Source organism: Helicoverpa armigera, chromosome 9 (assembly GCF_030705265.1).
Source record: "Helicoverpa armigera isolate CAAS_96S chromosome 9, ASM3070526v1, whole genome shotgun sequence".
In the NCBI taxonomy this organism is placed as follows: domain Eukaryota; kingdom Metazoa; phylum Arthropoda; class Insecta; order Lepidoptera; family Noctuidae; genus Helicoverpa; species Helicoverpa armigera.
Genome location: NC_087128.1, coordinates 9619845 through 9645113, shown reverse-complemented (window position 1 = coordinate 9645113; position 25269 = coordinate 9619845). Strand labels below are relative to the sequence as shown.

Genomic DNA, 25269 nt, shown 5'->3' with positions numbered 1-25269 from the left:
AAAGAAAACTAAATCATATTGTGTTAACAAATTTTTCAACAAGCTTTTCCTTAGTACCAGTGACTTTTGCACCTTCTCTCTTAGCTCAATTTTTAGTTCGGAAACCTTATTCTGACCGTAGTCCATAATAAAATCAATAACACTTCCAATATAACAGAATTTCAATAAACAATAAGTTCGGCACCTACAATTCCATACTATTTGACAGCTGTTTGGACCAGACGCATACGTGGCGCCACCCGGTGGCAGAAAAAAATTCAAAAACCCTCATTGTTTGCCTTTGTGTTAACACAATGTGTCAAAAATGTGACACAGAGTTGAAAGGTGAACTAAAGCTAGTACGTACGTAATAAGTACCTCTAAGAAAATATGTCTACATTCTGTGTCATATATTCGTGTCAGTTAATTTATAAATATTATGTTAGTTTATGAAGATTTTATATTTATCTGGTTGTCTTTTATTACTTGATTTGTTTGCCTTTGTGTTGATTGTAAATAAAGAAATTTTAATCTATTTGTGACTTTGATTTTTATAAAGTATGCACTCTCCCTAAAAAAATAAGACGTGAATAACGAAAATTTCGAATATGTGAAAATGCATGGACACCCTACTCTCATACAGTTTCATACCACTGTGTTTTTGTAAATATCTCCTAAAATACGAATGCTGCAGTTAAATTCGCTATATTTATTCAAACTAGGTTACTTTACCCATCGACTAGTACTTTAATTAAGCTAAAACCTACTTTTAATAACGAGAAAAACGAAATTGTATTTTAGGCATATTGCCGTCCGCGCGGCCAACTAAAATCGACTCTAACATATTATTGAACCTGCTTTCTAGTATTTTTTTTTGTCTTTTTTCGCTGTAACAAATTAAAGACTAATTTTCTATACACATTAGCCTCTATTAATTTGGTGCCTACGGTGATATACTTACCTACTCATAACCTGAAAACTTAACATTGCATAACTTTTTGTATATCTACGTTTTGACCTTTTTTTATTTTTGTAACAAATTTAACAAATTAAGACCTTTCTTTTGATGTATCATTCGTCTATCTGCATTGTATAGTTTCTGAGTAATCACGGTCGATGACTACGGCAAGTGGCGGTTCTAGCGGCCAACTGTTCTTTGTCATAGCGGCTTGGTTTTTTTTGTAACAAATTCAGGAAAAGAGGAGTGAAAAGTAACAAATTACTACTAATTCCTGGCAAAGTTTCATCAAAAATTATGAGGTGGCCGCGCGGTCGAAATGGACACGTAAATAGACCTTGCGTATATGTCATATACTGTATCTCTAACTCAGATTAATAAATATACTGGTCGATCTGTTATGTATTTATTACTAGCTCAATTATTTTTTATTAACATGGCACGCCTGAATAAGAATTTCCGATAATCTAATCATGGTGTGCCTAACTAACTTTTTATTACATTTGGCCAATTTTGTCAAGTCCGACAAAATATTTTAAAATTCAAAACCTGTTTGATTCGTTTAATACATATTTAATTTGCTACCAAAAAAACAAGTAGGTATTTAATTTTTTTTATACTTATGTAGTTTTAGATTAATTTTATACCGAAAGAATTAATCAGGGTTATCAAAGAAATATTTTTCTTTGATTGAACATTAAGATTGTGGGAAAAGCAGGTTTTCTGAAATTATTATTAATTTACCTGCGTATAATAAACGCGCAATTTACGTAGTTAACAAAATAAGGGTTTCTCATACTTGCTGCACACCAACATGTATTTCGGGAATCGAACCGGAACCATGAAGCTAAACTAGGTATACGCTGCTATGGTATGGTAATACTTTTTCTCGAGTTCCTATTTAAATATAATTGAAATGAAACACTTGTCGTTTATAACGATTTATTGTACAAAACAATAATACATTAAAATGTACAGGTATGTTTAAACTTTTGGACTCAGGTCCCAAACACTGGACAATCGTGAATTATCCTTCCCTTACAGACACCATATTGCTCGTCGAGGCGTCAGCACTAATAGAAATGACTCGACTCTAGATAAGCAAACTAGATTATAAGATAATAAAAATATAACAATAAATTAATGAGTGCTCTCAACTTAAGTACACATCGTCTATCGCACTGCTTCTGTCGACGGGCACCATGTAGTCTTTAATTAGAACAACGTAATATAACAAATTGATTAAACCTCCTAAGCATACTGTAGTATATACACATTATGAACAACATTATGTCCCCTCTGGTGAACTAGCGCAGGTGAGCAGGTGGACGGGGGCGGCGCCCCGGCCCGCCTCGTCGCCGCATCCACCACTCGCGCCTCTCCTCCACCGCCGGGCCTGGCCTAACTAGCCTAGCCTAATCCAAGTCTTACGAGACGCGTCTTTTATAAATTGTACACATCTAAAAGCCAATTAACATTATATCGGGAGACGAGAGCGGTAGAAGTAGCAGAGAGAAGCGGGTGAGGAACTATGGTTCGGTGGCGTTTACCACTTGTCAATGACCACCTCGTTCGCTGCAAAACAACGAGAGTGTTAGTGTTGTGTGCGCTCGAGCGGGGGTGCCGTCCGAACTTACTAGGTCTTATGCAGATATCACAACCGTGTCGTAGTTACATTAAATGTGTAGTTTCACTGCGGGATCACAACAAACAATGAGTGTTCATGGAATATGTGCGTGCAGTGGCGCTGCGACGGCGTCCGGCGCTTACAGCTTCCACGTCGGCTGGGCTGGGGACACAAGGACAACACCACGTTAGAGCATGCGGGAGCGTGCGCGGAATCAACAACCAAGTTTTGCTTTTCACAAACTGTTTTTTATTTCATTCGTTTGTTTTTTACTTTTGTAACCCTTTTTTTTGCTTTGTAGGTAATACATCTCCTCGGTTACATTCCTACAGGTTTAAAGTAACGTTCAGATTGTAACTGGTGTTACAGCCTGAAGCATCACACGCCTGTGGTGGTCGCAAAACTGGTTTTAAAAATGTTAGCAAGGAATAGAATAGTAAACATTATATTGTACGCTAAGGACTGGGGGGTTCCAATACAAGGGGGTGGAATATAATTGCATAATCAAGGGGTATGTGTCATGTAGTGTCACTACTGGATTGTGAAGGGAAATAATTCAAACATTAATATTGTTGACTATTTTAATATGTAAAATGTATAAACGACTGTACATTTCAATAAGTTAATCTGATAAACGAAACAAGTTCCAGGAGGTTGGGGGACATTCACAACGAAGGTTTTTGAGCATGCCCTTTATTGTGCAGTGTAGAATATATGGGATCAACGTTTGGTACACCACTACTCACTGTGGGCATGTGGGCAATAGGTAGTTTTCAAGGTAACTCAATAATTATTATGTAGGCACATCATTCAATGAAGAGTGTTCTGTGTTTGTTTATACATATATTATTATTTGTAAAATATGTGTTTATCATAGATGTAGAAAAAACACAAAATAAATATAAACTTCTAACGGTTGTAGTCCTTTCAATCGAGTCTTGTTTATAGATTTGGGTATACACATAATAATTTAAGAACAGTACTAAAAATATAATTGTTAATGCATCATAAAAAAACTGCACTCTTGAAAGTCATAAACCATGCAATGTTTACATGCAAATTTTATTACTATTCATTACATATAATAATAAAAAAAACATATGTACGTACTAACCTTTAACCTCAGGTCTAAACAAATTTTGAATTGGGATGTATAAACTTAAAAGTAATATTATGTCTCGATGGTAAAATATTTGATATAAAAGGTTATTTTTAAGAACAGGAGACAAAACAAAAAATACATCAATTAGTAAATATAGATAAATAGAAGTACTATATATCGTACATAGGATCTTTAATCGGATTTGAGTTTGTACATACATAGACTATATTGCTTTATTTCAATAAATTATTTTGTGGTAAATAACGTAATAAATAGACATTTTACATGGTACACAAATTCGTTAATGTTATGTAATAATTATATTGAAACAAGGCTTGACATGATATCGTTTCGATGTATGAAGGTCACTGGTAGGAGAAGTAACTGTTTGTGACGGGTTACTTGACCTACGAAGGGTGTACACAGGCGGACTGCATATAAGCCGGCAATAATATGTTGTTGCTTGCACAACAGCGCAAAGTTGACAACATTATTGCTGTTAAAACGATTGCACAGTCGTGCCCTCAGAAGGACACAACTGTTGAAAAGTTATTTTACAGCAACAATGCCTGCAACTCGGCCGCATGATTAAATGAAATATTATTGCGGTTTACATGCAATGCGCCCGCGTTCACATTAAGGCATGAGGTTAGTTCAGCCTAGGGACACATTCATTTGTTAATATTAGCTTAGATTAATAAGAGCGCTTCTCAATACCAAAAAGGTTTGATCAAAGATAAAAAAGAAATGCATATAGGAATGTTAAGAAGCGACCACAGTGAAAGGACAGAGGAGAAAGACATTCTTTTGATAACAGTACTACCTATGCAGAGAGAATAATATTGTAACCACGTCCCTAATAATACACTTACGATAAATTACACTAGGCTAACAATGCACATTACTATCAATTAATAGTATGTTTTATAACATGTCTGCTGTCCATACGGACAAGGTACTGAGCTATGTGCGAGTTCATTATAATATATATTTGAATGCGGAGCTTCCCATGCTACTGTATACAAAATGTATCAAATGCAATTAATCTAACTTATAAATACCTTTCAATAAAACCAATTTTTGGTGTTTCATTAGTTAGCATTTATAATGAAGGTCTTCACAGCCACTTCACATCAAATAAGTGTATAATATTATGTATATGTACTCAGTAAAAGGAAGAAAACATTAGAAGAACTCACGAATTTGTAAAAAATGAGCTCCAAATAATTTATTGTCTCGCACATACAAAATGCATAATCACTAGAGCGAGCGGCTCCGTTAGATCTACTCCTAAGCAGTACAGACAACTACAACACAGGCCGCCGGGCGCGGCTTACACTCATTGTTCGTCACTACGAGTCCGCTGTCCGTCACCGCGGCACTAGACGCCGGCTCTAGGCTCAGGGCACTAGGGCACTGGGGCACTAGGACACTAGGGGCATCACTTCACACACCAGGTGCGCCAGAATTAGCATTCCAAACTGTTAGATGACTGATACTGTGGTGAGCGCAGCTCATAGTCTATCGGTTTCCACAGTTGAATTCCGTGCGCTACCCACATTCGAAAACTTATCAATTCACACACGAGAATAGAAAATTGAAACTGCAACATGAATAGAAGAGGTGGGTGGCGCAGAAATCGGTTTGAGGGTATTAGATGTGAATCAAACGGGGTGGTGGCACGGCACACGGGGGCGGGCCGGTTTATAGGGGGCCGTAGATGATGAGGCCAAAGAACACGGCCCACATGAGCACAATCCATTGCATGCCGTCGAGCCAGTGCATCAGCTGCGAACGCTTCTCACCGTCCGAGATCTTGCGCGCGACGAACTTCAGCACCTCGTCCAGCAACACCACGGGTATCGAGAACTTCATCACCGTCACCCACTCGTCGATGGACAGCGGCGTCACTTGGAACACGGCCTGCGGACATCGCGGCACAACCACACAGTTAGCTATGCTCCACGCAAAGACTTAAGTGGTCGCGGCAGACAGTGCCTTTACTTTGTGATGAAAAAGGCATATTTACAAAACTTAGATGAAAATTGATAATCATCTTACTAACGTCATAATAATAATGATTAATAGAGGTTGTATTTAGTCTTAGTACTCAATAGATTATTGTTTAGACGTCAGCAAATGTTATGCATAAAAAAAAAATACGGATATCAATAATCATAGTAATCCGACAACGTACATCTCTGCCCTGGTGACGTCATCTATAAAAAATCTAAGTGACACGCTGTCTTAATAGCACTTTGCATTACACTATCTGCCGCGAGTCTTTGCCTGTAGTAATTCAAAAACCATTTCTTAAGACCTTGTACTTACCGACAGGACCTCAACGTATAGGATGACAAAGTGAAGAGTGAAGGAGAGAGCCATGGAGCCGACGAGCCACATGTTGGACCATGGGGGCATGGTCACCAGGGACTGGTTCTCAGACAAACTGTTCATGGCGTTCAACATTTCAATTGTTACTAATACAGACAGGGCCATTGTCATAGGGTGAGGGTCAGTGAAGATCTTGCAGTCGATGCCCTAAAACGGCAAAAAATAAAGTTAACATTTTATCAAAAATGAATCACTATAGTTATGAGTACTACTAGATGGTAGGGTTCGTACCTTGAATTCATCACCTCCGCTGAGGCACTGTAAGTGGTGGGTGAGTTGCCAGTAAGTCATCTGGGGTCCGAAAGGCGAGTACATGAACCACCAGGAAGCGGCTCCGACGGTAGCGGCACCGACGTAACCACCAATAGCCATGTATCTGACGAGTTATAACAAGAATAAGTAAAATAACAAGTATTCTAGTGTTTTAAGAACACAATACCCCTCTGAGAAATAAAATAAAATCAAATGCAGTAAAGTTCAGATGTATGAAACAGTAACGCCTCACTTAAGTTTTACAAGTTCTTCATTGTTGGGGAGAATTAGAGTCTCTGACAGGCCTAATATTTTGATAAAAAGGTATATGATAAGAATAGTATTTAAAAAACTACAATCTTGCTTCTATGTAACTTGTAAGATTTTTACCTGAAGAACAGCCATCCAGAGATCAGACCCTCATCAGCCTTACGGGGGGGCTTGTCCATGATGTCGAGATCAGGGGGGTTGAAGCCGAGAGCGGTGGCGGGCAGACCGTCAGTCACCAAGTTGACCCACAACAGTTGGACAGGGATCAGAGCTTCAGGGAGACCAAGAGCGGCGGTCAAGAAGATGGACACGACTTCACCAATGTTGGAAGAGATCAGGTAACGGATGAACTGCTTCATGTTGTTGTAGATGGCACGACCTGAAGAACAATTTTACAAAATCGTCAAGTCAAACAGAACAAAAAAAAAAAACTAGAATTTCCTATTGATAAAAGTTCCTTGTTACGGTTTATGTATGATGTAGATACTTGCCTTCCTCAACAGCGGCGACAATGGAAGAGAAGTTGTCGTCAGCCAACACCATCTCTGCGGCAGACTTAGCGACAGCGGTACCAGAGCCCATAGCAATACCGATTTCGGCCTTCTTGAGAGCGGGGGCGTCATTCACACCATCACCAGTCTGTAAAGCCATAAAAAACATGTCATCGGCTACACCAGCATTTTAACAATCCATGATAAAGTCCGAGTTAACCAGTTTATAAACACGCCTGCCTTAACGTAAACAGAACACTTCGAATATGTATTACGATGTGTAAACATTAAATAATATAGCCGAATGGTGGCCCAGTAAATAATGAAGATATCGTTTACAATGTTACAGTTATTTCGCTGTTGATTCACTACCACAATTGAGATTTTGTTCGTGTTGTGTTAATTTACTAACAAATTTTGGTTTTCTGAAAACACTGTAATTTTGCTGATAAATGTATGAATTTCAAACCCGTTCTAAATTCAATTTGGGCTAACAAGTCATGTAGAAAGATCCCTATGAGCATACAGAATAGAAAAAGCATACATAAGTCAAGTGGTACATACCATAGCGGAGATTTCGTTCATGCTCTGCAGGAACTCAACGATCTTGGACTTGTGGGCGGGCTCCACACGGGAGAACAGGCGGGCCTTGGCGCAAGCAGCGCGTTGCTCAGATACGGGCAGGTCGTCGAACTCGCGGCCAGAGAAGGATTTGCCGGTGGTGTCTTCCTCTTCAGTGAACACGCCAATACGCCTGGAATTTATTAGGTCATTAACATTTTTTCCCAAAGTTTTTTGAAATATTCTTTAGTGTTCTATTCAGCATAGATATAAATTTACCTGCAGATAGCTTCAGCGGTGGCCTTGTTGTCACCAGTGATGACAATTACACGGATACCAGCAGCGCGGCAACGGACGATGGAGTCGAATACTTCTTTACGGGGAGGGTCCAACATGCCGACGACACCGACGAATGTAAGGTTGACTTCATAGGTGTAGAACTTGGTCGAGTCTCCGAGGTCCATTTCGTCAGGCTTGAGTGGGGAGTCAGCGGTAGCGAGGGCCAAGCAACGAAGGGTGTCACGACCGGTACCGTATTGGCGGGTGAGGTCCAGGATGCGGTTCTTGAGGGTCGAGTTCAGAGGAACCTTGGCAGTTCCGACACGAGCGTGCGTGCAACGTTCAAGCACACCTTCAGGTGCACCCTTGACGAACAGTTTGGGTCCATTGCCAAGACGGGAAGGCTTAAGGGGTGTGCAGTAGGTGGACATGGATTTCCTGTCACGGGAGAACTCAAGAGTGAACTCTTTCTTCCATTTGGTTTCAATCTCTTGGCGGACAACAATGGCGCAGGAACGACGGTCAAGTCCAGTCTTGGGAACGTTGAAGGGGTTCATTTTCTCAGCGAGTACGATAAGAGCGGTTTCAGTGGCCTCACCGACCTTTTCGAAAGCCTGTTTGAATTCGTTGAAATCAATAGCGGAGTCATTGCACATAACGCAAATGGTACCAAGTTCGTGCAGAGCATCGAATTCAGCAGCCTTGATCTTCTGTCCCTTCAGGTAAACGTCACCAATGGGTTCGTAGGTGGAGCCAGTAATTTCGAATTCAAGGAAGCTGCTGTCGCCACCTTCGATCTTCTCAAAGATGAACATACGGGATACAGACATCTGGTTGGTGGTCAGAGTACCGGTCTTGTCGGAGCAGATGACAGAAGTGCAACCGAGGGTCTCTACAGAGGGCAGCGACCTCACGATAGCGTTCTTCTTAGCCATACGCCTGGTACCGAGAGCGAGACAAGTGGTGATGACAGCGGGGAGACCTTCGGGGATGGCAGCGACAGCCAGGGCGACAGCGATTTTGAAGTAGTAGACGGCACCCTTGATCCAGCTTCCACCGTGGGCGGGGTCGTTGAAGTGTCCGATGTTGATGGCCCATACGGCAACGCAAATAACTGAGATGACCTTAGACAACTGCTCACCGAATTCGTCCAGTTTTTGCTGCAGAGGTGTCTTGATCTCCTCAGTCTCGGACATTTCAGTACGGATTTTACCAATGGCAGTGTTGAGACCAGTTCCGATGACAATACCACGGGCCTTGCCGGCGGCGACATTGGTACCGGAGAAGAGAATGTTCTTTTTGTCCTGGTTGACGGCGCGGGGGTCGGGAATGGGGTCTGTGTGCTTGATGACGGAGACGGACTCTCCGGTCAAGATGGACTGATCAATACGGATGGTGGTGGAGTAAATCTTAATAAGACGGATGTCAGCGGGGATTTTGTCACCGACTGACACCTCAACGACATCACCGGGTACGATTTCTTTGGCTCGGATTTTCTGTACACCGGATTTGTCTCCTCTGATTACTTTACCCATTTCGGGTTCGTATTCTTTTAAAGCTTCGATGGCGGATTCGGCATTTCTTTCTTGCCATACTCCTACTACAGCGTTAGCAATAAGAATAAGTAAAATAACAAAAGGCTCTACGAAGGCGGAGAATGCGTCTTCGTGTTCTTCAAATAAAGCTAAAACCTGAAACGAAAGAACGACATTGTTAACGTTTTGAGGGACATAAAGATTAATATACACCTCTGACAACAATACTTACGAATGAAATAATAGCGGCTAACAGCAAAATCTTTACTAAGAGGTCATCGAATTGTTCCAGGACTAACTGCCATATACTTTTGCCTATAAGGAAAAAACGTAAAAATGTTATATTTTCACGTGTAATCAGATCCTGCGTAAAATCTGATTTAGCAATCACGGAAAATGGAATTACGTATGAAGGAATTACAGTGGGAAATTAGAAATTACTTTGGTTACTTCGAAACCGGCGTATTGAATTTCATTCTGCTGTTAAAGTGACGAATACTAAATTGTGTAAACGTAGCCTATACAATATTCTTGTCATTAATATGTATTGCAAACTCGACGACAAAATTCAACAAACGTAAGATTTCAAGGCTTCGAAGTAAACAAAAAGTGTCTCACGGAGCCTTGACATGGATTTATTTGAACTAGGTTAAGTTATAGGTTTTACAACAGTTTTCCGTATTTATTGAAATCAGCAAGTTTAATTATGGACTTTATTTCGTTACGGTGTTTAATACTAGCATTATCGAAGGATTATAAATAGAAAATGTTATATTTTATACCAGTTGATAAAACAGGTCTTGTGTTACACTATTGCGTTGTAACGAAATGTATCTAGCTTTAAGCGAGTATTCTGAGCCTAATCTAATAGTTTTGATAGCGCTGTGTTCCTCATATATGTGTCACAATAATTATCATAATGCGTAATTACTTTGAGCACTCGATTAGCATACAATTGGGGACCACCACTAAGGAAGTGTTCTACATTTGCAATGGCCACTGTGTGAATTGGTTAAGGAGATTTCCACAGTGCTCTTTTGCTTATCAACAAGAATGCCATAGTCTGGCCTAGCTTAACGTTATCAGCCGACTATGTACTCTACTTATATTGGCCGAGTAATACCGTTAAGGTTGTGTACAAAGTGAACGGATTAGGAATCGGATTTATGCTTAGGAATAGGTCAGCAGTTAGCTTAGAATTTATTTATCGAATCGATGCGCTTACCCTCCTCCGCAGGCAGTTCTGAAAAGAGAAAAGAACCATAATTAGAGTTTTGAATAAAAGATCAAAGGAGTTAATGTAACAGGCGATAAACTAGTCAGAACAGGCATGCGATCTATGTCGGCCGTTACGATCGTACATAAATACACTAGATCGAGCGCAGCGTGCGGCAGCGCCCGCGCCGGCACCGCGAGCTTCTCGATCAACGATTCGGCCAATAATAGTGACGTCAAATGCAAATGTCGGCGCCGCATTTCAACGTGATCTGCTCACCGTTTGTCTAGTCCTACTCTACGTAGATTATTTTGATTACTACGTTATCAGTGTGCGTTTAAACCGGTATCTATTCGGATACTGCGCAAAAATCAACAATCCCAAAACAAAGTAAAACACGTGTGATAATATTTACCAGCCGCTGGCTAATCAAGGTACATACACTCTGCGATACGGAATTATCACGTTTCTTTGATTCACATTAAAATAGATATTGATAACTAATTGTAAAAGTATCGTAGCTTTGGTAGTACAATGCGGAGTCGCAGTTTTTTTTGCAACAACCGGTATTCAAATTGTTATCGAGTAAGGTTAGGATATATCTTACAATGTCTAAGCATTTATACTTATTTACAGATTAAATTCTTAGGACCTTGTGCATATAGATCATTTGCGTGGAGCTGCTATTACGTATTCCGTAGAAGGTTATACGTTAGCATTTGTTTTTCTCAATACTAGTCTCATGCCCTACAAAAAATCCTTTGTGACGTGTGTTTGTCAGTAATTGTTTGTATATTTATGTAGTAAGGGTCGCAGAACTTTGTTATCTTTACGACACCTGTAAGACATCAGTGTTTTATCGCTTTCATTATATTAAATCTGCGATATAAATACACATTTAGGCTTAGCGTATCTTGTTTATGATTAAGTAGTTGCCGGGCAGCTAGCGGGCCACGTCTGCGGGCCGTGCGCGACCTGCATGGTGACCTCAAATCGCGCACTTAGTTCCTACGTAACAACGTCGCAAGACCAACTATCTAGCACAATCAACTATCTGCCTAAACACAACATACCTAATTTGACGCATCATACATAATGTTCCCGTTAAACGTTGCCCTTACAATTAGAATATCCTTCCATCAAGTCACTTCCGTGGTTGGAGTTTGGTGGGAGCACGTTTGGATGCTTGTTTCGCAAGAAGCTTACAGGCGCAGTAAAGATGAACGTTCATAGAATGTATTTGGATTCCATTTCATGTTTTCTATGTCTTAATCGAAGAGTGTAATCGGGCAACGTGGGCTTAGTCAATCGTTGTATCGACTCTATTTGCGTACGCAGTCGGAGTGCCAGCCACACCACCGTGACTAATGTAAGCAATTAGTCAACGGATGGATATCGCCATGTCAGCATCTCTGCTTCCTTGCATTCGACAATAAAATTAACAACGGCACATAAAATCGCGATGTCCATACTCTTAAGTGTCACGTCGCTGGACTGCCGACATCAAAATAGCGTACATTGTAAACGTGACCAGACTGTCAATACTATAATACAATACATAATATAGCGTCACGCTCCATCTACTCACATAAAGATATCGATATATTTACTGCTAGTAGTAAGAGGGCTAACTTTAAAGGCTTACAAAAACAATGGACGAGGAAAATTAGCTATTTCAGCGCTGAAATTAAAAATAGAGTGGGAATAATAAAGATAATAATAGTAACAAACAGGTGACCTCCACATAGTGCTACAGGTGGATACAGATTACCCTGGCTTTATATTTGTGATTCGCTGAAGATAGAATCCAATTATACAACACCACAACAATGTTGTAACGTAAAATTGGCAACGTGAAAAACTTTCTATGTGACAACGGAGTAAAGGTGAAAGCACGATAAAGAACAGACACTGGCGTTGTTGTTTTGTGTTTCGCAACTTGCGTCACTCAAAGCCTTGTAGTTTGCCGATATTGAGAGAAAGGCGAGAGAAAACTATAACGAATTCGAACTAGCGCAAACTTGTTACGATTTTTTTCAGTTTTCAATTACTGATAGACTGCAGTTTCAATTTTGTGGAAGTTGCGAATTTCACTTGTATAAAAAAAAAAGATTTACTCGGAAGTTTTTAACGGTTAATCTTCGCTAAAGAGTTTTAGGATATTAAAAGGTCGTTAGCTTTTCTCTTGAGGGAGTAAAATATTCTCAAACCGCAAATTCACCGTATATGAAACTAATAAATAAAACTAATCAAACTGGTTTCGCATAAAATACAACGTGACATTATGATAATAATCTACATAATTTTAAATGTCAATGTGAAGGCAAAAATTGATGTTATTCAGTGTCTAGATCGAGGTAATACAATAAAGTAAGAATAGCATCGTCGTAAATATAACGTGTGGCAAAATTGTCTTTACGGTTTCAGTGGTGAGAAGATAAAAGAATTTTCTAACAGATAAAATATTGGAACGTGCAATGGTCGTGTGGATCGCGCGTCAGCCGCGTTCGTAGACGCAATCCGCCAACGTAGATCGTCCAAAATAAACCTGGGTACCTATATAATATTTCAGCCACTAGGCACTCGAAACTCGCCGCGGGAGCATCAGCATTCCCGGGCTTACGGTGCACTATCGGCTCCTTAATGCACTCAAACACTTATGATCTACGTTGACGTAGCGCCATACTTCTATATTCGACGGCACGCTGTGGTCATTTCCACTACGTGTGTAGATATGTGGAAACCTTTCAAGTGCGTCACACAAAAAATATTTTAGTTGTATTTTAGGAGGTTATTGGTTTCAATATTAAACTCCTAAATAATGTCATTGTATAACACTTGTAATTCCAATTTACGCAAAATTGTTTAGTTTATACTAGACTAATAACCATTAAGCATAGCGCATTACAGATAAAGTATCGGTATCGGTTTATCTGCAGCTTCTTGTCCATATAGTTAGTTATGTTTTAACGCACATTAGCTACGTTGGTTTTTATGTTTCGAGGACGAATGATTATTGAACGAGTATCGGATAACCATCGAGTTTCATTAGAAACAATCGATCAGTCTTTAGTTCCATTTCGATAACAATTTAACTAGCTAAACATTAGCATAGGTAATGGGGTTTTAAGCGTTTGTTACGAACCTTGCAGAGTACTGTTGATATTTGAAAGAGAAATGATTGTTGAGAAGGATTCGCCAATTATTTAAGTGAGCATCTCTGCAAGAATTGACTTACAAAGAACTATGATCACAGATTGCTGAAGAGACATTGGTACTATATTGAGTGTAGGTGGAGATCAGTTTTCATAAAATGATGTCTGCAGAATGTAAGTAGGCAACCTTAAGTGGATACTAGTAGGTGACATCACTTTAACTAATCAAGTTTAAAATATTACCCCATAAAAAATAATTTCCTATAAAACTAAGATTTTATCTGAATACTTTATTTAGCACTTATGTTGGACAAAGATTTTAGTAATCATCATTTAATTAAATTTAGACATTTAACGTCTGAAAAAGGTAATAAATGCCTAATAACAGTTTGTTTTACAATTAGTTATTGACAGTTTTAAAGGCCCACAGCATGCTATTTTTAATTGTAGTAGCCTTGCGTAAAATATTGTGCGTTTTAAAGAGGAAATACGTACACAAGGTGGAAACTACTATTATTATAAGTAGTGGAGAAGTGGTGATAAGTTTTCAAGTAAATATTAGGTATCCTAAGTTTATAAACCAAGCGCTAACAACCAGAAATAAATAAAAAAGAGGTTCGTAACATGCTCATGCTTATGACACACTTTTGTTTTTAAACTCTTTACACGCGTTTAGTTTCGGTATTGTAACCGCGCTTCACCGAGCGAGTGACGTGTAGTTTATGTTTTCCGCAGCAAAATAATCGTCAGTTGTACGGAATGAAAAAATAAACAAGTCTCGCGGGATCTTGCCATTTACCATTAAAGCTCTATGCAAGTGTATGACAATATGAAAAAAGATTTTATCAAATTATGCATTATGTTTATCAATGCAAAATTTTGTTCATAAATTATTCTGAGGGTAAGTTGCCTCACAATTTTGAGTTGTGTCAATTTGTGCATGAACTTTCAATTTCTAGACAAATAGGTATTTCCATATTTTTTGTCAAATAATTATAATATTATAAGCATTTGTATCGATAACAGGTTAGCAATTTCATGGCAAACTGCTTATTATCTAAGCGTGGTGGCAAGAGTAGAGTAGGTAGGTAACATTATTAGAGATGTGATGCGTGAGGACTCGTCCCCTGGGCCTGTGCGGTGCACACGCGCCACTGGCAGCCTCTGCCGCCTCACTGGTCTTGGACCATGTCGGTGCCACTATAAATATACTCAACGAGAACGCGCCCACAGCGTATCAACCTCTTTTCTATAATCTACATAGCCTGTAACCTATTTTAAGGGTCGTCTAACTATAAAAATAACGCGCTCAAATTCACCAGTTGCAGTAAGTACAGTATATTGAAATCGAAACAATGAATGAAAAAGTATAGGTACAAGATCCATGAACTTGTTCTAAATACCCACATATTATCATCAGTGCAAATAGTTTGCTAAAAGATTACTCTTTATACCTTGTAACAACACAAGGAGGATAACTGTAAGTGTATTCAGAGACAGACAACAAACATGAAAATAATATGTATGTATGGTATTTTTGTGTTCAAACAATTAGCAGTAAATCTCCATACAACAGTTCTTTTTATATTATTAGAGGCATTGTTTGGAACACGTAGGAAAGATTGCGAGATATCTACTTTTTATACTATGTCACAGTTGTCAGCAAATATTTAGTAGGTGACTTAGTGAGATAAAACTCATTAATTTTATGTCAATACAAACGACCTGCCCTGGTTTTTCTATGATGGAAATAGGGTGATAAAAATCTTATTTGATTAGGAAATTGCGTTCATATTTAGTCGACAGAATAATGGACATTTATGTGATTTTATAAGTTTCATTGAGTGGGTAGTACCACATCAGCAATCTCTTCAGAAATCGCGGTTCCTATTATAGGTAACATTTTTATTAACAAAATAACACGTTAAACAAATGATTTTATAAGTCCATGTATTTGTAAATGTAATTTTATAAAATGCTGTTATGCTGAGAATGTTTTAATTATATGTATGTAGAGGCCTGGAAAACTAACATGAATAACTTTCAAATAAAACTTATTGGACAAAGCACTATTATGGAAATATTTAAGGGGATTTTACGTTATCTTCATGCAATTAGGAACTGCGCACGGCGTGGACAGATTACTTGGAATGGATTAATTTACACATCGCCCACAGCACCGGATATTTGCGTAGTAGGCATAATCAAGCGAATCCTATCCATCGGGATTGCTTTCATTCAGGCGTTTTATCACTCACAGTGTGGGCAACTCTGGATATTTCATCTTGTCTATTTTTATAAATATTTCCCTTATTTCCACCTCGTCAGGATATTGATTAGTTTTACTCCGTTCTCGGAACTATTTCAGCAAGGTGTATTTCGATTGTATTTGTTTGCCCATGCTATACAAACGTGAGTTTGTAAGTATGTGTTATTGTAACTTCAGTATGTATAGTCAAAATCGAAACTACTCATCAATAATTAAATGTCATGTTACCGCAGCTCAAAAAAAAATTTGTAATAAACATAGTGAGTTATATACTACATTAAATGCTATGTATATGAGTAACGTTGCTATGTTACAATGGAGGAAATGTCTCTCATTATAATATGAAGACGAGATAGCCAAGGTGTTTAGTCCTCATCTTTAAGAGACTGCGGCTCAATAGACAATGCAGTTCAGAAACAATTTATTTACAATGTGTTTAGTTAATATCCTTAACATTGCAACGTTTTAGTTACCAAGATTATGTTCACTTAATATATAGCATTAAGTTAAAAATACACATAATTATATGTCATCAAACTTTGTAATCGTGGAAGCGAATACAGGAAGTCTGACCTTGGTCCACAGACACACATTGATAATTTTGATTGATGGCATAAAATTTACTCTGTATTTAATAAATGATGAATAATAATTATAATAGTGTCATTTCTCTTCAATTTTGAAGAAAATTTGTCTACACAGGGGTAAGTAGAGAAGTTATTGGAAAAATTAATGAATCTGATATTTTTCATTTAATTAATTATCTTCAGAAGGGAAATATGTTTCATTCAAACCAGTATATGTCTAGAAAAATATCTTTGTCATGTTGAGTAACTAATCTCAATCAAAGAATTCATCAAATCAGGATTTGCAGGTTGTGAAGAAAAATTGATATTTTAAAATTTAATTGTAAAGCGTGAATCTTGCATTCAGCATATTGATCCCGGTTAATCCAAAAATTTCTAGCAGCTTTATAGTATGAAACAGACTTTAATACAGATATTTATTTATAATCAAATGTTTTATTTAATCTTTGGGAAAGTAGTCCATTAATATTGTCATATCAATCAAAGCTTACCGGAGATAAAGGGCCCAGCCTAATTGACACGGACTAAATAAATTGCATCATGGCATGACCACTATCATAAATAAAATCATGCTTAAATGATAAAGACATTTATGAGATTATTCAAAGGAAAGCATATAGAGGAATACATATAAAAACTCAATATATGATACCTACTTTGTGTCTATGCCTGTAATGATGTGTTAACCAGAGTTAAAATGTTTGATGATGTCATATTGAGGCAAATACTGCTCTGCATTATAGTAATATCAATTCTGGAGGTATCAATGAAGCAAGGATACTTATTACAATGTAGTCTCATTCAGATTTAGCAAAATATCTATTCAAGGATAAAGTTATCTGTCATCAAATCTAAAGAACCTTAAAAGTAGGTTTTAGTTAATCTGTTCTGCCTAGTTTACCGCACTTTGATAGAAATACATGAAAGGTATGAAAATTTGTTTACATGTTTCAGGTAAACAGTGTAGGTACTTACCATTTGGCCCATATTTATCTTGGTTCCTTTTCACTTGGTCTGCACTAAGGCCTTTGTCTGGGTCTGTACCGAAGTACCCTAAGACTTCTTCCACGGATTTCGAGTGAGCGTCCTCCATGGTGGAATTACTACGTTGCCGTCAGTTCTAAAAAGCAAGAACAAAAAAATATAGGTTAGAAATGACGAGTCATCATCAACTTGAAAGCTTTGAGGTTATGTTGCTCTTGTACGAGATTTTTAAGTGCGACGTAATTTAATCAACTATATTATTCCAATGACGAACGGAAAATAACTGAGCTAAAAAAAAAACTTTAATTTTAAGGAAAGCGGAACTATTTAATTCAGTCTGGTAAAATTTTCAATTAAAAAAATTAAGACGTGTATTCTGACTATTACAGATTATGATTTACACATTTTTATTCCCAAAGATATCCATAAAATAGGAAGACGAGTAATGATATCAGATTTAACGAGCTATTTCCTAGATACCAAGCACCGTTTGACCACTGCACCACTCACCAAGAAGTTTTTTTTTAATACATGAGAAGTGTCTGTCTTATTTAATATTTCACTTATTTTTACCGTTTAACTCTTAATTATACAGTTATTACTAAAATTTGTACTAATCTAATACTTTTTCTCGTAAATATCATAAACGACACGAACACGTATCTAATCCAGCCGTCATTTTTTACGAAACTGACGTAGAAGAGGGGTCGACGGCAGCGCCACCTTTTACGCGAGGGAGAAACTAGTTTTGTCAAACGAGATTCCTTTTAAATACAAAATATTTTATATTTCGATAAATAAATTCAACAATCTTCAAACCGTTATCTATTTGCGAGAAGATCCCGAAATAACTTTCATTTTATTCATTTTCAAACTTAATACATTTTACGATCATACATAAATGTGGAGCTATGCTATAGGTTGAATTTGTACCACGTGACTCAAAGCTATTTTTGTGCCATAGGCGCCTACAAAATGCGGTATTTTTAAAATTCTGAAATATGTTTCGCGTTATGTAACACTTTTATCACTTATATATCAAATCACTAATTTCCTTTTGCAACTTGCATGACACTTAATTTGCACTTGGGGTTACTACACTCACGGTTACTTCGTTTTATAGTGGTATTATGAAACTTACTGGAATATTTTTTTTTCGACAGCGTCGGGAAGGAAAGAAGAAATAAGAGTGGCGCGGGAGATGTTTTCCCGCCGCGCCCCGAGTAGTGACTCCCGGGCGAAGAGCGACGATTTTAGAGCGGCGCGGGCGCGGTGGAGGGACACCGTCGGAGATTTCTTTAATTATTTTGGCAACAGTACTCGATGGCACAGCCGAGTCGCTTTCCAGGGTTGCATGTCGCACGGCGGCCGTCACCGACCGTCCTATGATGATCTTTTTATAGCGGTCGCTGCCCGGCTCGAGCTCCCGGAGCTTGTTGTGTGATGCTTACTTCTGTTTACGACTATTAAAAAGGTTCTCCTTTTTATTTAATACCTTGTTATTCTTACGGTTTATTAAGGCTTAACCAACAGAGTTATTAAACCGAAAGAGCTTTCAATAATCGTCAATCGACCGTGTCGGGAGGGATAAAAGAACGAATAGATCATACCATGTGTGTTTTATCATGATAAGCCTTTGAACAAACATTAGCTTATCGCTTTATAAGTGGATTTCAGTTATCATTGCGAAATTAAGGTTTTGTTAGTTTTCTGCTTCAGTAGCAATTCAGGATCGTTAGGCTTTTTAGGAACCGGGAGTAAAGCGGTTTCATGTAGTAAAACGATATTTATAATAATTAAATTAGTGGACGTTGTTTATCGGGTGGATAATTATTGCTGTACAATTGGATCGTGGCCGACACGTCGACATTGGTCTGTTGGTACCTGCTGTTGGCAAAGATAAACTGTCGGATGACGCTGATCTATGATTCTGAATATTTTCCCATCATGTCTTCGCCTAACAGATTGGACGGATCCGTCATAATCAAAATGATGAACTCATAAATATAGTCATAGGCAGTAGGCGTAATTGCTATTAATGTTTTGACTGTGAGCTTTGAAGTTTTTGCGCCCTTTGCAGTTACGAGCATGGACCTAAATTATGCTTTTAAACCTATCAGAAGCATTGCAACAGTAACACAGCGAGCATGTTTCATGGTCAACTGTCAAACATTGTTTACAACCACAATATCAAAATGTTTGGATGTAGAGCATTGAATAGGACACAATTAATAAACAATTTGTACAAAGTTTAACCAATGGAGAAACTTACCACGTACACATTTTTGTGACTAAACAATAGGCACTTTTATAGTGAAATATAAGATTGTAATTGACGTTTAAAATTTAGATCTGTGGAATGTCTTTTGAGAATTTAAAAGAGCGATTTTACGATATCGATTTCACGGCAGCCACGGAAAAATGTCAACCTTGTGTGTGAAGTACTTGGAATATATTTAGAGAGTGAAAATAGAAAACCGCAGGGAAACAGCTGAATGCCAATGTTAACGTTTATTTTAGCGTCTGGAAACGATAGTGTTTTTAAAGTATATATTATTCTGATTAGCGTGATAACATAAATCTGACGTCTCAGGCTGCTATTAACAGAGCCATATTGCATAAAGTATCTCTTACATGAAAATAATTCAGTGACTATTAAAAGTTACCCACGCTGAGCTTAAAAACAAGTTTTATGGTTCATAAATAATAAACATCAAAGGCCAAATCTATAGCGACAATGTAGGAATTCCTATTATTTTCCTATACAACAATTAAGCTTAATTTCAGTATACAGAAGTGCTTGTTTTTTTTTGCTGGCTCAATGCAATGCAGTGCCATGCATTGTACCTACAAGTGGAATGTGTTCTTCTTTGGGGGTTTGTTATTCACAAAATTATTAGATTTTGGAGATGAATTTATGTAATGATCTATGCTGGACAAATTATCTAAACTAAAACAATTTAGTTTAAACTTGAAATTACTAAGAGATACAGTCCACTACCTACTTTATATTGGGTGGGCCCTATCGATGCACAGCCCATGATCCCGTTTTACTATTTCCTTTACTTAGTACCTACAACTAAATGTGTTCATTAAAAGTATCCATTATAACGTCGTGGTTAAAGCAATTCAGTTAACTGAAAACAAGTACCTATGTTCGTACTAAAAAGTACATATAGTTTCAAAAGTTAGGTTTATGGTTCAAGATTACTACTTATATGAATTTAACTCATCTCTTTCAAACTTTCGATTAGGTTTCTTTAATTAAAACGATTTCTAATGTAGCTTTGTACATAAATATTGTAGCAGCCTAATATTAAACTACGACTTAGTAATAATTTAGTTGTTACTCATACAATAACAAAGGTTTTGAGGTCGAGCTTCCTCATCACGCAATCGAAGATTAAGAACAGCTCCAAAACCGTGTGTTTGATCTGCAGATGTGGCTCATGCTCTGATTGATAGTAATGGACGCGCCCGCGCATGTGTCAGCCACACCGGATATGTTCAGCAATAATGATCGGTGCATGTTTAACGACCGATTAAAAATCACTCCAGCTTGGCTAGCGTATTATTTTATAGCCCATCAATTAATATCCACGTTGTCCGATATTTTAAGCTCACTTCGTTGGTTTATGAAGTAATTTAACTAAAAGCCTGACCCATTTGTTATTTGTAAACACAGACAGTTTCAACGACAATCAATAAAGTGACTTCCCATTCTTTGATCTATATTTTAATGTTTATATTTAAAAGTAAAAACTATTAAGCTTTCCATGAACTATGGCGTTGAACTAGTAAAGTAAAGGCCTAGAAAGACATTCATCAAAACCAAAAATAAATTTTACATGAACTGGAGTTTGGAATTTAATTATAAGTAATACTTCAATGGATTGATTTATGTATAGCGCAAGTATCAACAATGTATTCCTTCTATGATTAATAAAGTATTTCCAGTTTACTCACGTATTTATTATTTACTTTACATTTTATTAGTATGGGAAGCTCAATGTCATTTCTGTTCCGCAATAAAGCTTTTATGGTGCATCATATCAATATTGTTTACACGCATAAATTATAGCTGAACCATTTTCGTTTTAACTTGGGCTAGTATTTTACGATTTCATGCATTCATTCGCATTGTGTGTATGTTTGTGTTGGATACCTGCATCGGCGCAGACGCTGCGTGTACGCATCCGACCTACTTCCGATATGAGATCATTGACTTGCAATGTGAAATGAAGAAGTAGGTTTTGTTGATGTTGGCACCCGGTATAAATAGTGCATTGCAGTTTTCTGCAAGCCAGTCATGCGTTAGCTGCGGATGTGCCATTCACCTGAACATACACCCAATGATAGCTTTAGTGTCGAACAATCATGGCAATTTCCGTATCCAATTCGGATATTTAACTGACTTACATACAGAGAATATATATTTTAGCACCTCCTTTTTTTAAATAGCTTGTTTATAGCTGCCACATCGCTACGATCAATATTTGGATTGCTGAATGGACGCTGACGTTTTGATAGAAATTAAATTTTCTTTTTCATTTTCCCAGAAGCAGATGTTCGTTTATGAGTTGGTCGGATACGATAAACAGATATAGTCGCTAAGCAAGGTAGGACTTTGATAGATTAGAAATATAGCACAGCTTTTTGTCGGCAATGAAGCTTAAAAAGATGGATCATGTTTTCGATTTAAATAGGCGTAGTAAATGCTAAAATTCGATTTTTCTAGACGCGCTTTATGTGTGAGAACATCACATTACATATAATTGCGATCGTCACCCATGTAATTGGGGAGTGTAATGGAATAACGTTAATCATATTAGGGCGCGTTCTCTGACTCATAATTAAAGTTAAGTGGTAGGTACATCGTAAATTTATAGGCATATATGTATAACGAGCTACGGTAACGACCCGTAAGACATACTCAATAATACAAATCGGTCGAACGGGCTTTTAAAATTCCTAGATAATTTTAACGAGGACCGAGTTGCGTATGAATATATCATTCTGATATCAAATATACTCCGCGTACCGAGCCATATCGTAAGGCTATTCGTCATCCAAAATAAACGTCCGAAGGTAATAATCAAAATAGAATTATCGTACTGGGAGTGTCGTAATCGTCTGCTTTGGCAGGACCGACTTGCGGTTTTGGCGGACTACATGGATTTGGATCAAGTTCGCTATGCGTGTAAAGGAGAAAATAGCTGATTATAGACAATGCCGGGCTGGCCTCGAGCTATTTGGCGAACACACTTGAATGTCAAGTCATTAAATGATACATTCAATGTCTAGTTAAATGCGTACAATGGTCTACATACAAATGTGAAAAGTTTAGAGAACAGACAGGCCGTAGTCATTGTTAGACACGAGCGATCGAGTGTTGATAGAAATGCTGGAGATGCCAATGTTTTGAGTACACAAAGTTGTTTAAAGAATCCGTCTATTCAGCTATATGTTATCCACCTCGTCAATATGTAATTTATAACATCGTATACGATGCAAAAACAGTTGGTTATTGTTTATTTTGAATTTGATTTTACGGTTTAGTAAACTTTTATTTGAGATATGTAATATTTTTTTTGTTTCCATTTGAGAATCTACATTTGCTTCTGTTAGTCATTTATGTGAGCGTGCGCGGGCGCATAAGCTCACAGTCACATTTGACAGCTCACGAGGGTCACGCCGTGACGTGGAGCCATTTAAAAGACATTTTAGAGTACCGCTACGTATTTATATAACATTTATATTGTATCTCGGCATATCTACTGAGTTTATGACGGCGGGTATTGACGTCAGAGTATATTAGGTGCTTTGTTCCGATATTCATAGTTTTACAATCTGAAATGAAAAGTATTTTTACAGCTGGCTCTAACTGTATCAGCGTAAACATCACGATCTGGTTTCAAATTATAATCATAGTTTCGATACAGTTTTATTGGTTATTTTCAGTTTTTTACTATCGGAGAGCGATCGAACGGAAAATATTTAACTCATAATTGCCGTAATGGATACAGATAAATACAGACATCAAATATTTAAACCATAGTTACAAAATTAGGACTAACGCTTATAAAAACTAAACTTTTAACATGGCTTTAAGAATATTTATATAATACAGCAAATGACACGGTTGAATCAACAGTTTTTACTATTCTTAGATTGAGTGACAGAGTGGTGTAGTGTTGAACTATTTTGAATTCCTCACTAAAATATCTTCATATTATCTAGCACATAATCTAGAACCGCGTCATACCGAAAAGATGGCGCTCGCGGCCTTCAAACTCGTCTAGCTGCAAAATATTTAAAATTTATTTGTTTTTATTATATTTTGAGCTGTCACAAGCCAGTCTTACTAGGATACATAGGATTAACTAAAATGTTTTAAGTGGATTTATTGTTTGTACATGTTTATTTATACAGCAGCACAACATAAAAGAACACTGGTTTTGTAATAAATCTGAAGCAAAAAACTACTTTCGATTCACTTCTTCAATATAAATTACATTGTTATTATTATACCACCTCCATTCAATTTTGATTCCTGGTAACACTGGCTTATGTAATCAAATCTGCGTTTACGTTGGAACGGTTGCTATTTTTCAAGCCGATAATTTTTCACATTTCGTTTATCGCATTCGCACTGAGATCGTCCGTTTACTCTTCAAATATGAAAGCACATTCCGCAAGTGGGGCAACACTGAACAGTCACTGCACAGATATCACAGTCCTGGTGGTCCGGCGGGGAACAACTTACCGTATCACTTATCACTTGGTCCCTTCACTGGTATGTCAGATACATAAAAATGTATTTTTTGTTTTGTAGGTACTATCGAGTGGAGGTAGCGCGCCCCATGAGGAAAGAGTCGGGAGTGCGCGCGCCGGGCGCGGGACCAGATTGCCGCCCTCTTTTATAAGCTCCGTTGTGGGCAGCGGGCCGGCTGCCAGCGACCACACTCGCGCAAACATACGCACTCCTGCGCAGCGCACCTCCACACAACACCTAACTCTTAACACCGCGCATTAGAGCTCAAAATCTAACAACATTTTTTTCCCCAACTGCAAATAAAAGTTGCTAGTTCCGTAGTCACTGATAACATTTGACGTTACCTTTAATTTACAAATTACTACAAGTAAAATGTACATCATTAATTGTTAGCTTAGTCCTAAATTGATCTCGGTGTGACGAGAGCTAATTAATTTTATATACGTAAGTGCTGAAAATAGCGTTATTAGCTCACAGAATTGTTAACATAATTATTAAATTAAGCTGCAGTTTAACGAATGGTTATGGTTATAGTAAAAGTTTACTCGCCTAGCTTCACTGGAGAACATGTGCTTAGTTTGCTACGAAGTGCTACGTCGTAGCAGAGCTTGTGAGGCCTACACGTGCTTACGTTATTTCTATAAAGCATATTTAACTGTATAGGTTTTTTACTTTTTATTACGCGTTATTTACGGCACTCCATATCATGACAATGTTGACGTATAAGTTCATCAATTATATAATAATTTATTAGAAAAAAAAAGACTAAACAAGAGTGTACGCTAACTAAAGACACGTGAAGACTCAATTAAGTTTCACAATACGGTTACTACGT

General features: G+C 37.6%; 1 protein-coding gene across 5 annotated transcripts; it reads right to left on the bottom strand.

Moving 5' to 3' along the window:
- Window positions 1-1862: 1862 nt before the first annotated feature.
- On the bottom strand, window positions 1863-24585 carry Serca (Sarco/endoplasmic reticulum Ca(2+)-ATPase). 5 transcript variants are annotated; one of them, XM_021329296.3, is made up of 12 exons: window positions 24426-24585; window positions 17651-17795; window positions 10674-10691; window positions 9681-9763; window positions 7914-9604; window positions 7638-7827; window positions 7074-7221; window positions 6703-6961; window positions 6292-6436; window positions 5998-6207; window positions 5472-5589; window positions 1863-2726 (listed from the first exon to the last, which is right to left on the bottom strand). In XM_021329296.3, exons 2-12 carry the CDS (start codon window positions 17766-17768, stop codon window positions 2704-2706), a joined length of 3003 nt encoding a protein of 1000 aa, XP_021184971.1. In that variant the 5' UTR covers window positions 17769-17795; window positions 24426-24585; the 3' UTR covers window positions 1863-2703. The 5 variants fall into 5 exon arrangements, with proteins under 5 accessions (XP_021184971.1, XP_021184970.1, XP_021184966.1 ...); XM_021329295.3 differs by having other exon boundaries at window positions 1863-2512; XM_021329291.3 differs by lacking the exon at window positions 1863-2726 and having other exon boundaries at window positions 3132-5589.
- Between the last annotated feature and the right edge of the window lie 684 nt (window positions 24586-25269).